The sequence below is a fragment of the Schistocerca nitens genome, chromosome 4, assembly GCF_023898315.1.
Source record: "Schistocerca nitens isolate TAMUIC-IGC-003100 chromosome 4, iqSchNite1.1, whole genome shotgun sequence".
NCBI lineage: Eukaryota > Metazoa > Arthropoda > Insecta > Orthoptera > Acrididae > Schistocerca > Schistocerca nitens.
This window is the reverse complement of record NC_064617.1, coordinates 958,188,228-958,207,536: the sequence shown is the minus strand read 5'-3', so window position 1 is coordinate 958,207,536 and position 19,309 is coordinate 958,188,228. Positions and strand designations below refer to the sequence as shown.

General features: G+C 41.4%; 1 protein-coding gene across 1 annotated transcript in view; it reads left to right on the top strand.

Moving 5' to 3' along the window:
• Positions 1–3,036: 3,036 nt before the first annotated feature.
• LOC126252864 (facilitated trehalose transporter Tret1-like) overlaps positions 3,037–19,309 on the top strand; it is a 98,036-nt gene continuing 81,763 nt past the window's right edge. Inside the window, exon 1 of the mRNA XM_049953819.1 lies at positions 3,037–3,171. Coding sequence (XP_049809776.1) covers positions 3,126–3,171 — 46 coding nt within the window. The 5' untranslated portion in view covers positions 3,037–3,125. The remainder of the gene's footprint in view (positions 3,172–19,309) is intronic.

Here is a 19,309-nt window from a genome sequence, read left to right as displayed (position 1 = left end):
AAGGCAAAACTGATACGCTGAAATTATTCTCTAAGGGCTGTGGGGTGGTTGTGGCGTTCACTGACCACAGGGGGTGCAAGCACCTGATTGGCGTTCAGAGGCCACGGAGCGCCTCACTACCAAACGTCCATGAAGTTCACGTATCATCACAGGAAGCCGTATTGGCCGGATGGGATTCGCAAACTGCATTTTGCCGGCAAAAGAGGTCATAGCGACATTTTTGGAAACACACTTCGTGTGGCAGACGCAAAACTGCCATTGCAAGCACACGACTCCAGTATACCCTTTGAAAGAACAGTGAGAAGGCAGCAAAACGAGTTACTACCGAATAGTGACAAGTAACTTTAGTACCTGCCAGGGTAGCCGAGAGCGTTAACGCGCTGCTTCCTGGACTTGGGTAGGCGTGCCGGCCCCGGATCGAATCCGCCCGGCGGATTAACGGCGAGGGCCGGTGTGCCGGCCAGCCTGAATGTGGTTTATAGGCGGTTTTCCACATCCCACTTGGTGAATGCCTGGCTGGTCTCCACGTTCCGTCTCAGTTACACGGCTCACAGACATCTAAACGCATTCGCACTATTCCATGGATTACACTAGATGCAGACGGTTGGGGTACACAATTTTGTTCCCAGGGGGTACAGGGTGGCGACAGGAAGGACATCAGATCACCCCTTAAAATTAACATGCCACATCTGATTAACCAGCAGACCCCGAAAGTCGGGATTAATGCTTTGAAAGAGAGTGACATGTAAATTGTGCGTCACATGTTGGCAGTAATATTACAGGACACTGAGTCAGAAGCTTGGAAGTCGAGAATTAGTGTAACGTCCTAGATCCAGGATGGCTTTCAGGGTGACATTTGAGAAAACCGCGAGCTGGGGTTCGCATGATCGTCTATCTGTTAGACGTGCCTCATTATTTTTGGGCTAAGAATACGTTTTAAGGTCAAAGATATTGTACAGCAGTATTATAGATACTTTCTGTTGCACAAGGATTCCAAACGAAGCTCGGATTTTCTGTTTTAACTTTGTTACCCTCTAGGTTCCTGTGCCACCCATTAGTGCTTCGGCTCTAGCTTTGCTGCCTTTCCGTATGACCAGAATTTCTTGGGGTTTCGCAAGAGATCTGTCGATAATATTCTGCTATGGTAGTCACTGAAGACTTCTTTTAGCATTTATGTATTTGTAGAGCTGTGATTTGTAGTACATCTGTTGTGCAGTAGTTTCTAATTCTATGGAAGTTTTTCCGCAGGGGCTGAATTCCATGGAGGCTTCCACCCATTATTAACTGTTCTGCTTTTACTGTAGTTACCCTAAAGCTCTTAACGTGGATAATGGAATGAATTTGGAAAGCAACCAGTCGATTTCCTTCCTCCTCCACGTTCACCCTTTGCTTTTGTGCCGACGTCGGCGACCTAGTCACGACGGTACATTGGATACTAACTTACATTTCTCTCTTTCTTCCTTCTGTAATGTGTGCCATTAATACAAATGAATCTTACTGTTATTTTCTAATGCCCAGTTGTTCTGGAAATGACGAGGGCTGCTGTAAGTAACTAAATAAATTCGCCTTTGCGATCTGTTTATTTTTAGTTACAATCTTCTATCTTACTGATTCCAGTCGTCTAGAAATCATGGCTTTTGTCTGCTGGTCGATATACTAAGTCTGAGCTGCTCACCTAGCAAGACATAATTATGGTCAAATAAACAAGTCATTATAAGTTTTATGTGTAGCTTCTGCACATTCTGCCGCAACACACCATAAATTTAAAAATTGAGAAGTGTTAGAGATATGTTCCACCCTTGGCGTAAATGGGAATCAAATTTCTATTAAAATATTTCATTTGCAGCAAACGGATGTAACATTTACGAAGAAACTGTTAATCTTAAATGATGTAGAGCTTCCTTTCCGGGTAATTATAGAACTGTACAAAGGATATCTCTGCTGCGGGGATCTACACCACTCAAGGGGTGTTCTGAGAAGACTGCTTTGAAAAGGCTGCAGCCGATACCAGGACAGTCCTTTTCCAGTCAGATCTAGTGCTCCGTCTCCAGGATCGTTAAGCAGTAATCTCCTTTTTTGCAAGCGAAGCAAGATGCGGTTTCCGTTAATACAGAGCTACTTCTGTGTATGTTACTGGTATCTTTTACTATTCGGATGCAAGTTCGCATACTTAGAGTCAGTGGGTATAAAGTTTGTTCTGTGCTCGGATACTAGAGTTCATGACTTGTGGTGCTCAGTCTGCTGAATTTTCGTCTTCTGTTATTCCATAGACATTTTTTCGTATTTCAATCGCCAGTCATCGTGATCTCTCATTTGGAGGTGTTAAGATTCATTGTACAGATTAGCTGATCAACCATAATACTGAATATTAGGATGTCTTCATTGTTTATAGGAATCGCTTCATTGTTATTTCGTCCTTGTTCTTGCTTGTATGGGATACTTGGCACAAACAATTTTGTAGCCGCTTTCCGCTTCAGCGTTGCAGTAAAATTTATATTTGATGTGATGAAAGTAAATTAGTTGATAGGAATTGTTATTTCGTACGTTAAACTAAACCACACTTAACACCTTTTCAGTTTCCATCTTGTGCAGCCAGTTTAATTTGGAAATGATCACTTTTGTCAGTCTTCAAAATCAATACCATCTCTGCCTTCTCATCCTGTGATAACAGATAAATCTAGTCTTGGTTGACTGTCACTATAAGACGGAGTGTGAACAAATATCACTTTGACTTTTTTTTAACGAATAGAAGTATGAGCAAAGGTTACTTTCTCTTTCTTTAGTGTTCTTTGGCACTTCAGCTTTAAGGTAAGTAATTATCTTCATATTTAAAGTGTTATCGCACGCTGTTAAGTATTCTTACGTACTTTTGTCATCATAGTTAGAAATTAATGAATATCTCCTTGAACAGGTTGTGCAGATACCACCTATTAGACTGTAATTGATAGTCTTGTCGTGCGCAAGAAGGGAATTAACTGATTATCTTTGCTTTTGAAATGTGGCAGATACCGTTTCTCTCGTTTTTATTCGCTGAGCTCTAGTTGTCCAGTAAAGACCTGAAGAGACACCGGTTGACTGTTGTCTTCTAGTGCTGGCACCGACGTTACGAGCTTCTGCATCTCGCCATGTTACGTGGGGGCCTACGGAGACAGCTACTTGTTGTCGCAAGCAGTAAGTACACGTAAGGTTTGGTCGTTTGTATTTCTAATACCTTTGTATTCGTATTCGTATGGGTTCAGCAACCAGGTATTCTTTTAAACAGCTTAAAGCGGTAACAAATCTGGTTATTGTCTGTCAGCAGCCTGACTCCTAAACGACCGTGTTCTGTATTTTATTAATTATTTTCTTCCGTGCGGCATCCCACAACGCAAGGACCACATTCGATACTTCTTTACCCTGATTAATCTGCACTTTTCTTCTCCTGGTTGGAAATTTTCTGTGACGCCACAGCATGACCTTAATCCAAGCAAACCAATGTTGGTGCACTCCATGTGTTTGGGAAGCGCATGGCGACTGGTTTCTTTCCGTTTTTCAATTGTTTACGTTTATGACGTACGCTGAGAAATTTTATCGCCTTCTATTTAATCAGAAACCTTTATCACCTTTTGGTATTAGACCGTCTGGGTTCTCATAACATGCTACACTCAATACCCTTGATAATTTCTGTTACATCTTCTAATCTTTGGCTTGCCTTACAAACTTTATCTTTAACTGCTCCTCCCAGTGTCAAGTTCACCGTGTCTTCGTGTCTTTGTAGCGCCTGTCAAATTTCATTGTTTTTCTGGTAAGAGTCTTCCATGTGCAGTAGCTATATTGTAGCACCTCTACAATGCTTAGTTTATCCGTACACTTCATTGCCTCAAGTAATTTCTTCTCCATTTTCGCCAGGGTTCGCGTTTCATATCTGTATAATGCACGTGAAACTTCAGAAACTTTGTCGTTAGTTCTTTATCAATATATGAAACCAATAAATATTTTTTTGTCTAATATACTTCTAATGTTCTCCTCGCTCCAGTCATCTTGAATACTTCAGCCTTGTAGGTGGCAAAATCCTTCCAGTACTTCAGTTATTTCTTCTTCAAATTTTTGTAGGGTACCTTTTCGTTACTTTTTTTCACCTGACACCGAAATTGTATATTATTTCATCATACACTATGAAATAAAACTGAAATTCATCGTAATCTGCATAAGACTAGTACTCTTAGTAATGAGTGAATGAAATGAGCAGTGCGATGAAGTTGAGGATGTTTGTTTTATATTTTACCAACAGGTGAGGAAGAGCAGGCCTAGTTTACTGGCTGAGACTGGACTTCACTTTTTTGGGGATTAAAGTGCGTTTATGACACAAAATTTCAGTCTTTTACTCTTGACAAGAAAACGGAATGCACATGCTTATAGGAAAAACGCAACAATGTTGCTCGAGAGTGTATTCGTTAACGTTGAAAATAAATTAACGATTCATCGGCTTATTATTTTTTGGTGCCATTTACTGTTGTTCACTTGAACCAGATATTGATAATGAAAAAAAATATCGATATTGCACCAAACGTAACGTCAATGTTAGATTCTTTTTTTTTTTTTAAACTAAAGGAAAACATCAAAGTGCAGGTTCCAGTCGTTTCAACAAATATTGAAAGATTTTCGACCTAAAAGCTTGTGTTGCCCGACAACAGACGTTCCGAAACTTTCGAAAACCTCTGTATGCTGACTCTCACACAGTGTAATAACTCTACGATGTTTGTACTACAACTTCCGTACATCTTCCAACAATGAGATTTCTTAAGGTAAAACATTCCGATTTTAAACTGATTCCCCTTTCTGTAATTTCAGTTCCAACCTCCTATAAAATGTATCATTACTCTAGTTGATTTTATAACTCACTTCACTTTGTGTATCATTTTTGAGTCATTTTATAGAAATTTTCAGGTCGTGTTAGCGATTTTTTTCCAGACATTTAAACCCTACAAACTTGGGACCGCCCTTTAGAGCTCCTTTTTCATATTCGTAAATTAAATGCATTCTCACCAAGTGCAACTGTCCCACTGCCCCCAACCTCTCACCATAACTTAGCCTCCTCCTATCTGGACACTACCTTGCTGACCGCCAAGATCCATCATTTCACGGGACATACTCCACACTCAGGCGCCCATCAGCTCAATAAACTGAAACCGCGGTGTATCCTGCTGCACCTCGTCGTTCCATGGTCCAGTGGTAAAGGTCGCCGGCTCTGACCAGCCGTTGAATTCTGTGTCGAGGTGTCAGCAAGGGGCTGCTGAAGCCTGTGGCTCCGCATTTGTCTCCGTACAGTCCTGGCAGGAATGGATGCCAGACACCTGGCACTCAAATCGATGACTACCTGACGGTCAGTAAACCATCGACCACTCTGCCGTGGTGACGTGACGTTGGTCCGTCACACGCTTGTTGTCATCCTGTGCGGCAGTCTACGTTTTTTCTGCCATACTGAAGATCCACCTAGACAATATGACCGATTACTATTTCTCGATCAGATCACTCTCGTTCTGTCCACAATCATGCTTAACGTCATTAAGGAATATTACTTAGGATCAGATTCACAAATATCGATTTAATGGTCTACAATATGTATTTCTTTTATAGGGAGCGCAAAAGGCAAGATGTAATTACCACGAGGTGCATTCAAGTTCTAAGGCCTGCCTCCATTTTTTTTTCTCCAGACTGGAAAGAGATAGAAACATGTGCATTGTTTTAAAATGAGGCCGCGTTCATTGTCAATACGTCCCAGAGATGGCAGCACCGTACGGCAGATGGAATTTTACCGCCAGCGGCGAGAATGAGGTTTTAAATACTTAAAATGGCTACGTTTTCCTTACTTGAACAGCATGCAATCATTCGTTTTCTGAATTTGCGTGGTGTGAAACCAATTGAAATTCATCGACAGTTGAAGGAGACATGTGGTGATGGAGTTATGGATGTATCGAAAGTGCGTTCGTGGGTGCGACAGTTTAATGAAGGCAGAACATCGTGTGACAACAAACCGAAACAACCTTGGGCTCGCACAAGCCAGTCTGACGACATGATCGAGAAAGTGGAGAGAATTGTTTTGGGGGATCGCCGAATGACTGTTGAACAGATCGCCTCCAGAGTTGGCATTTCTGTGTTGAACAGATCGCCTCCAGAGTTGGCATTTCTGTGGGTTCTGTGCACACAATCCTGCATGACAACCTGAAAATGCGAAAAGTGTCATCCAGGTGGGTGCCACGAATGCTGACGGACGACCAAATGGCTGCCCGTGTGGCATGTTGCCAAGCAATGTTGATGCCCAACGACAGCACGAATGGGACTTTCTTTTCGTCGGTTGTGACAATGGATGAGACGTGGATGCCATTTTTCGATCCAGAAACAAAGCGCCAGTCAGCTCAATGGAAGCACTCAGATTCACCGTCACCAAAAAAATTTCGGGTAACCGCCAGTGCTGAAACAATAGTGTCCATATTCTGGGACAGCGAGGGCGTAATCCTTACCCATTGCGTTCCAAAGGGCACTACGGTAACAGGTGCATCCTACGAAGATGTTTTGAAGAACAAATTCCTTCCTGCACTGCAACAAAAACGTCCGGGACGGGCTGCGCGCGTGCTGTTTCACCAAGACAACGCACCCGCACATCGAGCTTACGTTACGCAACAGTTTCTTCGTGATAACAACTTTGAAGTGATTCCTCATGCTCCCTACTCGCCTGACCTGGCTCCTAGTGACTTTTGGCTTTTTCCAACAATGAAAAACACTCTCCGTGGCCGCACATTCACCAGCCGTGCTGCTATTGCCTCAGCGATTTTCCAGTGGTCAAAACAGACTCCTAAAGAAGCCTTCGCCGCTGCCATGGAATCATGGCGTCAGCGTTGTGAAAAATGTGTACGTCTGCAGGGCGATTACGTCGAGAAGTAACGCCAGTTTCATCGATTTCGGGTGAGTAGTTAATAAAAAAAAAAAAAATCGGAGGCCTTAGAACTTGAATGCACCTCGTAGAACAAAGAATGTGTCGCAACAGTTAGTAGTTCATGTTCAGAGAACAGGGCTTACTGATACGAGGAGCGTTCGTGAAGTGATACAACATTTTTTTTCTCGGCCAATTTCCCCTAAAAAGGTGTGGATTTAGTGGCGGGACATCGTGAAACAGTCATGCTTGAGCCCCTTCAGTTTCACGAAGTTCCGATAGGCGGCAGTGCTATACGTAGCCGTCAAAATGGCGTCTGTAATAGAAGTGCTATTACGACTTCTGCACCACTTGTTAGTAGCAGACACAGTGGCTGCGCGAAAGACTGAGACGGCGTGGAGTTTTACAGTTATTTATTGAACTTTCTTTACGATTTCTCCCTCGTCGTCGCTGCCTAGCCCTGCGGATACCTCCGCCTGGCTGCTGCTGTGTAGATTCTCCGACAATGCGCGCAACGTGCGCCGCTGGTAGCACTCGGGAGCCTCAGGCCACCAGTGCTCCGCTGAAGTCAGGATGCCCTGTGGTTGAGATGAACTCGCCGCCGCTCGGCGCCCCAGTATGGGCATACCCACGGAGCCGCGTCCCCGTGAGGTCAGCTGCCGACACCTGCTGCACCGGAGGCTGGGAAGGCGTCAGTCGAGATGTCCGCGAGGTCCCGTCATGGACGAACCACGTGCCGTGGGGCCGGGTTGCCGTGAAGTCCGGGCGTCATTCCCTGGCAGCGCCTGTGACCGAGACCGCTCTGCAGCCCGTCCTGCTGGAAGTTCTCGCTGTAGTTAGTCAGCCGTGGTGCCGACCAAACTCGGGCTGACCCCCAGAGCTGAAGTTGACATCTGGCGGCGAACGGATGACTCTTGCGAGCTGGAACAGACTTCCAGAATCGTCAGCTATGAAGATTGAACATTGGGACACTGACCATGTCCGTCCTCAGATCCGAACTGCTTCCTAATGGCTTCTGTCTGTTGCTGCCTGTGCTCCACTATTTATATGCGGCAGGATGACGTTTTTTACCCTCGGTGGTAGCTTTTTGTTATTACTCCTGCAGTATATTGCAGCGTAACTTTGTGTGCTGGCCTCACTTCCCCTTACACAGCACTCTCCAGGCTTTGCTCAGCGTTCGGTCTGTGTGCGTCCTTCCATCAGTCTGTTGGTAGACTGCTGCTGTCAACAAGGCTATCTGTGCCTGCCTACTTCGCAACGCCTCGGTCGCCGGCGTGCCTCAGTTTTGCCATTCTCCACTGCGTGTAGCAATGATTACTATATGTGGCCGCAACAGTGCGTCTCAAGCAGAGAGTTGTCATTGTGTTTCTTTTGGTGGAAAACCAGAGCATCGCAGATATTCGTAAGCGTTTGCAGAATATCTGCGGAGGCCTGGCAGTGAACAAAAGCACTACAGGTCGTTGGACGAGGCGTCCTCGTGCCGGCCGGCCACACACAGCTCTGACTCTTGTAGTGTTCGAGCGTGCGGACACTCTCACTCGAGGTGACTGACGGATCACAGCCAAACACCTCACTATGCAAGTGGGCGTCTCTGTTGGTAGCACTGATGTAACCACTCCACCAGTAGCAGTACCCACTGGGTTCCTCACCTAACAGAAGCAATGACGAACAATCCGTGAGTAATTGCTTGCGTGTTACGAGGCTGATCGTGAGAATTTTTTGCCGAACATCGTCACAGGCCATGAAACATGGTTTCATCACTTCGAACGGGAAAAATAAAACGGCGGTCTGTGGACTGACGCTACACCAAGCCTCCTGCGAAGAAAAACTTCGAAGCCTCACCCTGAACCGGTAGAGTCATAGCGACGGTTTTATGGGACTCTTAAAGGGTTATTCTGTTTGACGTCCTGCTCATGGTGCAACGATCAACTCGTAAGTGTGTAACTTTCCCCCCCCCTTTTTTTTTTTTTTTTTTTTTTTTTTTTGTCACCAGTCTACTGACTGGTTTGATGCGGCCCGCCACGAATTCCCTTCCTGTGCTAGCCTCTTCACCTCAGAGTAGCACTTGCAACTTACGTCCTCAATTATTTGCTTGACGTATTGCAATCTCTGTCTTCCTCTACAGTTTTTGCCCTCTACAGATCCCTCTAGTACCATGGAAGTCATTCCCTCATGTCTTAGCAGATGTCCTATCATCTTGTCCCTTCTCCTTATCAGTGTTTTCCACATATTCCTTTCCTCTCCGATTCTACGTAGAACCTCCTCATTCCTTACCTTATCAGTCCACCTAATTTTCAACATTCGTCTATAGCACCACATCTCAAATGCTTCGATTCTCTTCTGTTCCGGTTTTCCCACAGTCCATGTTTCACTACCATACAATGATGTACTCCAAACGTAAATCCTCAGAAATTTCTTCCTCAAATTAAGGCCGGTATTTGATATTAGTAGACTTATCTTGGCCAGAAATGCCTTTTTTTGCCATAGCGAGTCTGCTTTTGATGTCCTCCTTGCTCCGTCCATCATTGGTTATTTTACTGCCTAGGTAGCAAAATTCCTTAACTTCATTGACTTCGTGACCATCAATCCTGATGTTAAGTTTCTCGCTGTTGTCATTTCTACAACTTCTCATTACCTTCGTCTTTCTCCGATTTACTTAATATAATGAAATAATAAACTTTACAGTTACGTTGAATGAAGTCTGAACTTTGGAATGGATGCAGAACTCGTCGTGTGGCGTGTTGTACGAGGGTCACTCCCAAAGAATTGCACACTATTTTTTTTAATCCATCTTTTATTCTACATGTTTGATAGTTTTACAGTGTGTATATACATTCTTTAGGAACAATATTTTCATTTCTCCACATAATTTCTATCCCTCTCAACTGCCTTACGCCATCTTGGAACCAGCGCCTGTATACCCGCACGGTAAAATTCTGGACCAACCTGTTGGAGCCACTGTTTGGCAGCGTGCACAAGGGAGTCATCATCTTCAAATCTTGTTCCACGAAGATAGTCTTTCAGTTTCCCAAAGAGATGATAGTCACATGGAGCCAGGTCAGGATTATATGGCGGGTGTTTCAGTGTTGTCCATCCGAGTTTTGTGATCGCTTCCGTGGTTTTTTGACTGACATGTGGCCGTGCAATGTCGTGCAACAGCAAAACATCCTGCTTTTGCCGATGTGGTCGAACGAGCTTGAAGTTTCTTCAGTGTCATCACATATGCATCAGAATTTAAAGTGGTTCCACTTGGCATGATGTCTACAAGCAAGAGTCCTTCGGAATCGAAAAACACCGTAGCCATAACTGTTCCAGCAGAAGGTGTGGTTTTGAATTTTTTTTTCCTTGGGTGAATTTGCATGATGCCACTCCATTGATTGCCTCTTCGTCTCTGGTAAAAAATGATGGAGCCATGTTTCATCACCTGTCACAATTTTTCCAAGAAATTCACCTCCACCATTCTCGTACTGTTATAAAAGTTCGCTGCATACCGTTTTTCTTGTTTCTTTGTGAGCCACTGTCAATATCCTGGGAACCCCTCTGGCACAAACCTTTTTTAACGCCAACACTTTCAGTATTCTGCAAACACTTCCTTACCCTATACCAACGTAGCGTGACAATTCGTTCACTGTGTTGCGTCTGTCAGCAGTCAGCAATTCGTTAACTCTCTGCACATTGTCTGGAGTGTGTGCAGTACGAGGCCTGCCGCTGCGAGGACAATCCTCAATATTGCCGTGCCCGCTTCCATCACGTAACCTGCTTGCCCGACGACTAACTGTACTGCGATCGACAGCAGCATCTCCATACACCGCTTTCAAGCTCTTGTGGATGTTTCCCACTGTCTTATTTTCACAGCACAGGAATTCTATAACAGCACGTTGCTTCTGACGAGCGTCAAGTGTAGGAGCCATCTTGAAGACATGCTGTGACTGCGCTACTCACGGGAACAGGTTGAACTAAGTTTGAAAAGAAGCGGGAAGGATGCATCTACACACTGTAAAACTTTCACACATGCAGAATGAAAACTGTATTTTTACAAAAATAGGGTGCACTTCTTTTGGAGTGACCCTTGTAACTTCAAGTGGTTTGCTTACTCTGTGTTATTGTTAGCAAAACTTTAAACGAATCGATTGGGCAATGCAACTTCCAACAGCAATAAAGAAATGCAGTCACTGCAAAATACATTAAGCCTCTTAAGCAGTGACTCCTAATGCCCTGTTCAACTAATAAATTTGATCCCTGAGCACATAGCAAATAAATTAAATTGCCTTGCCTCTGAAGCAGCAACGGAGCAACGCGATATATTCTGGTCTCTCTTAAAAAAATATCAATATGCTAAATGCAGGCTCAGCAACGGGCAATGCTGGCAAGAATACTTGAAATGCACTTGAAATTCTTTTGGCTGATAAACGAGAACATTTAAGAAACTTAAACTTCTTTAAAAAATTATATGACCTGGACTGCGAGGCGGTACTGATTACAGTGAATTACTAATTCCCAAGTTTTTACCAAAAGTATATTGTAAATTAAGTTTGTCTTTTCAAAAACATCTGACAATTGAAGCTACATTACTCACAATTGATTCACAAAGAATGATATTTAAACACCAAATATTATCTAATTTCATAAATCCAGTGTTGTTGTTGTGGTCTTCAGTCCAGAGACTGGTTTGATGCAGCTCTCCATGCTACTCTATCCTGTGCAAGCTTCTTCATCTCCCAGTACCTACTGCAACCTACATCCTTCTGAATCTGCTTAGTGTATTCATCTCTTGGTCTCCCTCTACAATTTTTACCCTCCACGCTGCCTTCCAATACAAAATTGGTGATCTCTTGATGCCTCAGAATATGCCCTACCAACCGATCCCTTCTTCTAGTCAAGTTGTGCCACAAATTTCTCTTCTCTCCAATTCTGTTCAATACCTCCTCATTAGTTATGTGATCTACCCATCCAATATAAACGCAGATAACCAAATTACACATCTGTTAACAAATCTTAAAAGCACTACAAAAATGAAATATTCAACTTGCCTTTTTATCAAAACTGTTTACTTACATTCTGGTGAAACGTCCCCTTTTAACAATTGTACACAACTGTGCTTAAACTGACGCACAATATTTTTAGCGCAACGCGATCTGACTTTCAATAATCTCTACAAGAGAATGGCCCTGACTAACATTAACCTGTACTTTTCACAAATCACTTACCTCACAAAAATCTTGGTTACTCCCACTACTGCCATACAGCAAGCGCCACTACTGCCAGCTAAATAAAAGATTCAAACTATGGAAGGCACTAACTACTGATAGGGATAGTTAGCAAATGAAAGATATTAATAGAGAACAAACAATGTATTTACCTTGATATCATCATATATATATATATATATATAGCAGTTCAAGACAAATTTCAAAGCTCCGCCATCTCTCTCCCCACATCCACCACTGCTGGCGGCTCACCTCCAACTGCGCAACGCTACGCGCTGTTCCCAGCCAGCTGCCTAACACTACAATGGCGAGTATTACAACAATGCAAAGCAGCCACAGACTGCACACAGCACAGCCAGTGATTTTCATACAGAGGTGGCGTTACCAATAAAAAAACCTAAACAGCCTACTTACATAGCCCCATGCTCCCCACAAAAAATTTTACAAATTTTTTTGGGCACTGGCCAATACATATTTGTTAAAATTTTTTTCACTATTACAATAACAAAGAAATCAAATGCACACACTTATTGATACAATGTTGGTCAAAAGCTAAAATTTTCTCACAGTCCATAAAGACAGTCCTGATCATTCATCACATTGCAGTTTTTTTCTCAAAGTCTGAGCTGTAAAAGAAAATGCACACAGAAGTAGTGGATTTCCATGCAATCTTGAAGAAGTAGCGTTGTCCTTCCAACGGAAAGACAGTACTGACTCTCGACATGCAGACAGGTCATGGGCCACAACAGAGCAAACCCACAGCGGAGTCAATCGAAGTTTTGAAGAATATCGTTTGGTAGGTCATCGCAGAGCAGACCTACTGTAGTCCTGGTAGAGATTACGGTATTGGTGGGCCACCAGAGGCGCAGACCCACTGCAGTCCTTGCAGAAATAATGGTACTGGTGAGTCATCAAAGATGCAGACCCACTGTAGTCCTTGTAGAGATAATGGTACTGGTGGGCCACCAGAGGTGCAGACCCACTGCACTCCTTGTAGAGATGGCCAACAGCCATCTGTTGTGACTGTGCAGGTGCACAATCACCATTGAAGAGTCTTGCGGATAATATAGCAAGTCCATAACCACCACTTGTGCACTCACAGAGTTTTTGGAATTGTCCTTAGAACCAGCAATGCTGTTATCCAGTCCCTTGCTGAATTATTAACACACGTGCAAACACTAACAGTCCCTACTTCTCACATATTGTCGATATACTATGACCAACAGAAACGTGTGCAGTGAAATGGACCTTACAAGTTACTTAATTTGATGACCTGGTGTCAATTACAATTTTATAACATAAGAATACAATTAGAAAGGTACAAAATACATCATTAAAGAACATAACAATACAGATAACGTTTGTAGTAATATGGGCTTTACAAAAGAATAGAAATAACATATACATCAGTGTCACAGGAATTATGACATAAGTACATACATGAAAGATCAGAATAACTTTTGGAATATCAACTTCACACATGAGCCTTAAAACAAAACAGAATAAATAATGTCTAAACATCTTTACAAGGTAAATAACATATTATCAGAAAAATTCTACAACATAACTCTTATTAGCTAAACACATAAAGACAGGAAAAACACAAATATACAGGGGTACACAAACATATAGCGGAATAATACAAGGAAAGGACAGGGTTTCTTTTACTGCAGTATTTTGCAAACAAAACTTTCTTTACTTCTCGGAGATCTCCCTTCGTTCTTCATTATTTCCAAAAAGTCCTATCTATACCTGCTTTCTGTATTCTGTTCACATCCTCTTTCAAAATAGTTTTTCTCCACTGTACACTACTCATTTTTGCCAAATCTGTTTCTTATATCTTCTCAATGCATTTCTTCCAATTCATCATAGTTTCTTATATAGTCTACCCCCTCTTAAGCTAACTTAAATCTACTGAGCTCAGATGCTAAACTAAGGGACGAGGCAATGCAGCAGCACAAAACAAGTAACACAAACATCAATGACAAAAAATTCCAACCGGCAAAGCAAGCTACAGTAAATCTAAATTACCAAGCAATTCAACATTACAACTAATATGAGGCAATGCGCAGCAAACAAGAAAAATAAATCAGTGGTAAAACTGGCTTAACAGCGTAATACAAAGTCAAATTCAGTAACATTATGCCTGGCAAACAGCAGAAGCAAAACCAATAAATTATATCTAAACATGACAATGCTCAAGCAGAAAAATATTACAGTAAAGACAACAATGCAGATAAGGGAAATGTATAATCACATCTTAATGTCTATGTAATTAAAGTGGTGCACCACAAAAGCTAATTATACAAAAAATTACTAAGTACTAGAAAAGAAAATTATGTATGCAGTTCCTGTGAAGGTAAATGTCTTTTTGTGCTCCCTCATTTTTTTGAAAAAAATTATTATTTACTCGATCTGTAGACAGAAAGTATTTATATTAGTACATCTATAAAATTTTATTTTAACCAATGCTGCAGTGCAGCTAGAAACTAGATATCAAATGAAATAAGCAATTACGCAAACCAAAGCATAAAAATATCATTCAATAGTCACGTGACATTTCATAAGTTAGTAGACATTCACTCAACTCTCGTAGAAAGACGCTTGTCATAATCAGGTGTGCAGATGTAAAAATATTTCTCGTCATTTCATTAGGCATTTCTGTAAATATCATAAATTAAGAGCTCCACAGTGTCAACATATGTTTTCAAGTTCGACCGTGTCGTTTTTGCGATGCTCTCTACAAAGGAACGTCAATAGCGAGGATAATGGCTCGCAATAATGGCTTTTTCTCCAGGCGTCTGACACACCTGGCCGCTCACAACGAATTACTTCACGGTCACTTACCTTTCTTAACGAAATATTTACGACAGCAGTTTTCGCTACAGTGACAGTCTCATATAAAAATTTCATAGGTCAAGAATTTGCGTTACAAATCTGTAGAAACAAAAGCGTATGAATATAACAGTGACCAAAACATTTTCGCCGGCATTGTGATACATTCACGCATTTACACACATTTCATAACTCTTAAAGTACGATTCTCGGTTTACAACATCCTTTTTCACCAGTCAGAGTCCCTACCTTCTATTCATTATTCATATACATATAAACACGTAATCACATTCCTTATATAGCATCATCTTATTGATCATAAACATACCGCAATAGCATAATACACATCGTCGTCGTAAAAATAACATCATAACACCTCAGTCAAATCTCAAAATCGTCGTAGCTTCCTCCAATAATTTCAAAACCTAAAAAAATTCTCTGCTCATGTCAAAAGTGTCATCTGCCTCAAACGTACTTTAAAATCATGATCCCATACCAAATACATCACTCAAAGCTCTCATAGTATCACAATGGTTCCGAAAAAATATGAACAGTTCACAAAGTACAGACAAAATACAATTTCATAAGTGTGAAATTAACCAACTGTGAAATTGCGTAAACATGTGTCACTGATGTAGTAAAAAAAATGTTTATCTCTCAGTTAAATGATCAGATAGCTGTGTAATTATGTGTTAGAGAAATATGGTACCGATGTGTAAAGTTGTGTAAGCAAATACCATATTAGCTAGGGCTCCTTGTGCTTGCCACACACATGGTACACAAAGTAAGCGTGTACCCCCCTGAGGATTAATGTAATTATACCCTCAGGTGTTACAAATTACAGCAATGGAATGAAATGTATCACGGAAAAACTTCGTATCATTGTACTTCAAATATCTTTAAAAATAAATGTTTTAAGTACAAAATTAATCACTCAAATGCGTGTCCTGTAGCGCTAAATGTGCGTCTTGCTGTAAGATAATTCTGTGGAAGTGTCGTAATTATCGTCCTCCGAAAGCTAAGTTCTGCAGAAGTCAATGTACTTACCTCATGATAAACAAAAGTGAAATGCTTTGTGTATAGATATCGTAGTTATTACGCTTATTGTTGTGATGAAGAAAGTACTGTACCGTAACGTATTGTTGTGCCACGAAAAAGGCTGTCTCATTGTTGCTATACCACAAAAGTTACTAATAAAACATGTTTTTCTTTCCAGAAGAATTCAGAAAACTGTGCAGATATAAAACAGATACACCGCAAAAGCAACAATGTAAATTCTGTCACACATTAGTAGCGTCGTGATATAGTCGTGTAGCTGTCACATAAACTAACCACTATGTCATTTGGTATCTCACTGAAAGTACTTTAAATCCAGAATGTATTTTCAAGTAAACCAAAATGTTGCATTAAAATCTCATTAGCAGTACCAGTATGTGTCCTAAGTATGTAAGCCTGATAGTCGTTACGTAATCGTGAAACTAACAAGCAAGAACGTACAAATACAACACTGTGTCGTCTGTTCACTATAACAATGCATTCGTAACTTCTGTTTAAAAATGTTCCCTAGGTTCTAGACTAGATACTTAACTTCAAACATTGTTGCATGTTAACAGATTCTTAAGTCTAACAAATTATACTAGTAATGTAAAGTGAAAAATTTTATGGCAAAGATTAAGTTAAAAGGCAGATTATCTTTCAATAAATGGTTTTACGTGAGAAATGTGGTGGAAACCTTTACTCTTCCTAGTACGCAAAGTTTCAACTTCAACGCAATTATCGTGCGGTATACGTCGGTAAAGAATGCTGGAATTTTTCTTAAGGTTAGCGTCTTATGTTATTTTTCTCGGAGCCAGCGGGCGCACGGGGCTGCCTGCTGTGCGAGTCATTGTCTGTCTCTTTGTTGGCGCGCGCCGTTATTGGGATTTGGAGACCTAACTTCTACAAATTCACCTCCTCGAGAGGGCCCTGCTCTGTTTGAATCCCGCCAGTTCTGATGCAATTCAGGTCTGTCGTTACGATCATATCGTCTGTCGTCATGTCGGTAGATGCCATAGTTTCTTTCTTGTCGGTTAAGTGGTGGAGAATTTCTCCCTGAATCGTAACTGCGCGCTGGACCGTTGCGTCTAAAGTTATTCTGTCTCTCGTGATAATAATTGTTTTGGTTCCCATATTGTCTGTTTCTCTGATTGTCTCTGTGATAGTCATTACCGCGGAGAGGTGATCTTTCCCTGTAATTATTACTACTCTGCCAGCGGTTGTTATACGGGTTGTGTATGTTTTGGTCACGATATGTGTTGTGAGAATAGCCTTGTCGTGTCCAGTTATTATTTCTTTCATTGCGGAATTATGACAGATGTGACCTGTAATTGTTGTGTTCCTGTTCTCGCGTTCCGCGATTGTCAGTGTCAATTTCCAGTTCTTGTAACAGTCCCTGAAAAGCTTCAATGTCGTCTTTGCAACGTCCTGCTAAAATAATATGCCGTAAATGTTCAGGTAATTTGATTAAGCAAATTCGGATGAGTTCTGAGGGGCTGTATGGGTTTGAAAGATACTGATTCTTATGCAACATGTCTTCAAAATATTTCATAAGACTGGAAAATTCAGATTGTTCGAAACGTTTCATCATTATGATGCTATGTTTTACTCGGTCTTGTGTGGCTTGAGACCAATATGCTGAGAGGAAGGCATGATAAAAATCTCCTTCACTGTGACAATCGTGAATGACCGATCGCATTCTTACAGCTGGTTCATTCTCCAAGTAGCCACACATAAATTCTAACCTGTGCTCCAATGACCAGTTGGGGGGAAAACAATGAGAGAATTGATGGAGCCACGCTTGTGGATGAATGTCGTTGGCAGAATTCTTAAATATTTTGAATTTACGTGTAGTAATGAACAGCTTATAGTCAAAGTCATCATGTCGGCGAGTCGCATATCGGTCATTGTTACGTCGTTTCGGCGGTTCCACTTCAAAATTCGGTGCACCTTGCCAATTTCTTTCATAATTTACGAAATGCGCTGTGTTATTATTTTGTGGCTGTTCCGTATTTCTATGTCCCTCTTCCTGTACTGGAGCGCGAGTGTCCTCTGAAATATGTAATTCTTGTATTACCTGCGTCAACTGATCTTGTACTTCCCGGATTTCTCTTTTGTACTGTGTATTGATTTGATTTTCATTTTGTTTGAATTTTCTAATTTGTTCATACTCTTCTGTGTCAGTGAAGGCTACAGGTCTTGTGTCATTCAGATCATCATCTACCTTTGTAGATAAGTTAGTGACCTGATCCGAAAGTTCGGCTACTTTCTCCGATAGTGAACACATTTCCTCAGTGTGTTTTTCTGAACCAAGTTTCAGAGTGTCCATTTGTGTTGAAATCGAATCTACTGTGTCCTTCAAGTTTTCCTGAGTTTTTGCAAGTTGCGTAACCGAATCGGTAGATGCAACTGAGTCAATTTTAGCCCACAAGGTCTCATGATTTTCATGAACAATGGTTTGCAGTTCTTTTATGGCTGCTTCGTGATTCTGTAATGCATTTTCATGACGCGAAAAAATAGGTTGGAAATGCTCACAAATTTGTGTTTTTACGTCATTACAGACTTTTTGACATTTCGATTCAATGTGATGTAACTCAGTAGTTAAATCCTCACATGTTTGTTCAAGAGTTTGCTCCAATGAGTCTAACTTTTGAAGATTTTGTTCCATTGCGTCTAACTTTTGAAGATTTTGTTCCATTGTGTCTAACTGTTGCTGTGTTTGTCTCTGGTATTGTTCCATTGTGTCTAACTTTTTAAGATTTTGTTCCATTGTGTCTAACTTTTGAAGCTTTTGTTGTGTTTGTCCCATTTGTTGTATTAATTGTAATAACAATGCACTGGTGTCTGGAACATGTTCCTCAGTGCTTTTCGGCAGTGAATTTGCACCGGAAACATTCACATTTTGACAAGCAGAAAATGTGTCTTGACTTATTTGAGAAAACGGTGAGGATCCAAAACCTGAATCTACAGTATTTGCGAGATCGTGTCGTGTCATTTCGGATTCCTGAGCCGAGCTATTGCCGTCCGATCGATCGATAATACTTCCCTGCTCACTAATTGTTTCACTGCCTACGCCATTGTTTGCAGCCCGCTCCATTTCCCTATGCACAGTTACCAAATTACTACTCTGAACGTCTGTTAATTCATTACACAGTGGTGCTGGCAAGCTACGCTCGTCGTCACTATTATTTCTCAGTTTGCTTTGGAGCCTAGTGTTACGTTTTTCACACGCCATTATTGTCACAGTATTTCACACGACAACACAGAAAAACACAATTTGAAGAGCAAAAATAAGAGAACACATTAACATAACACTGAAAAT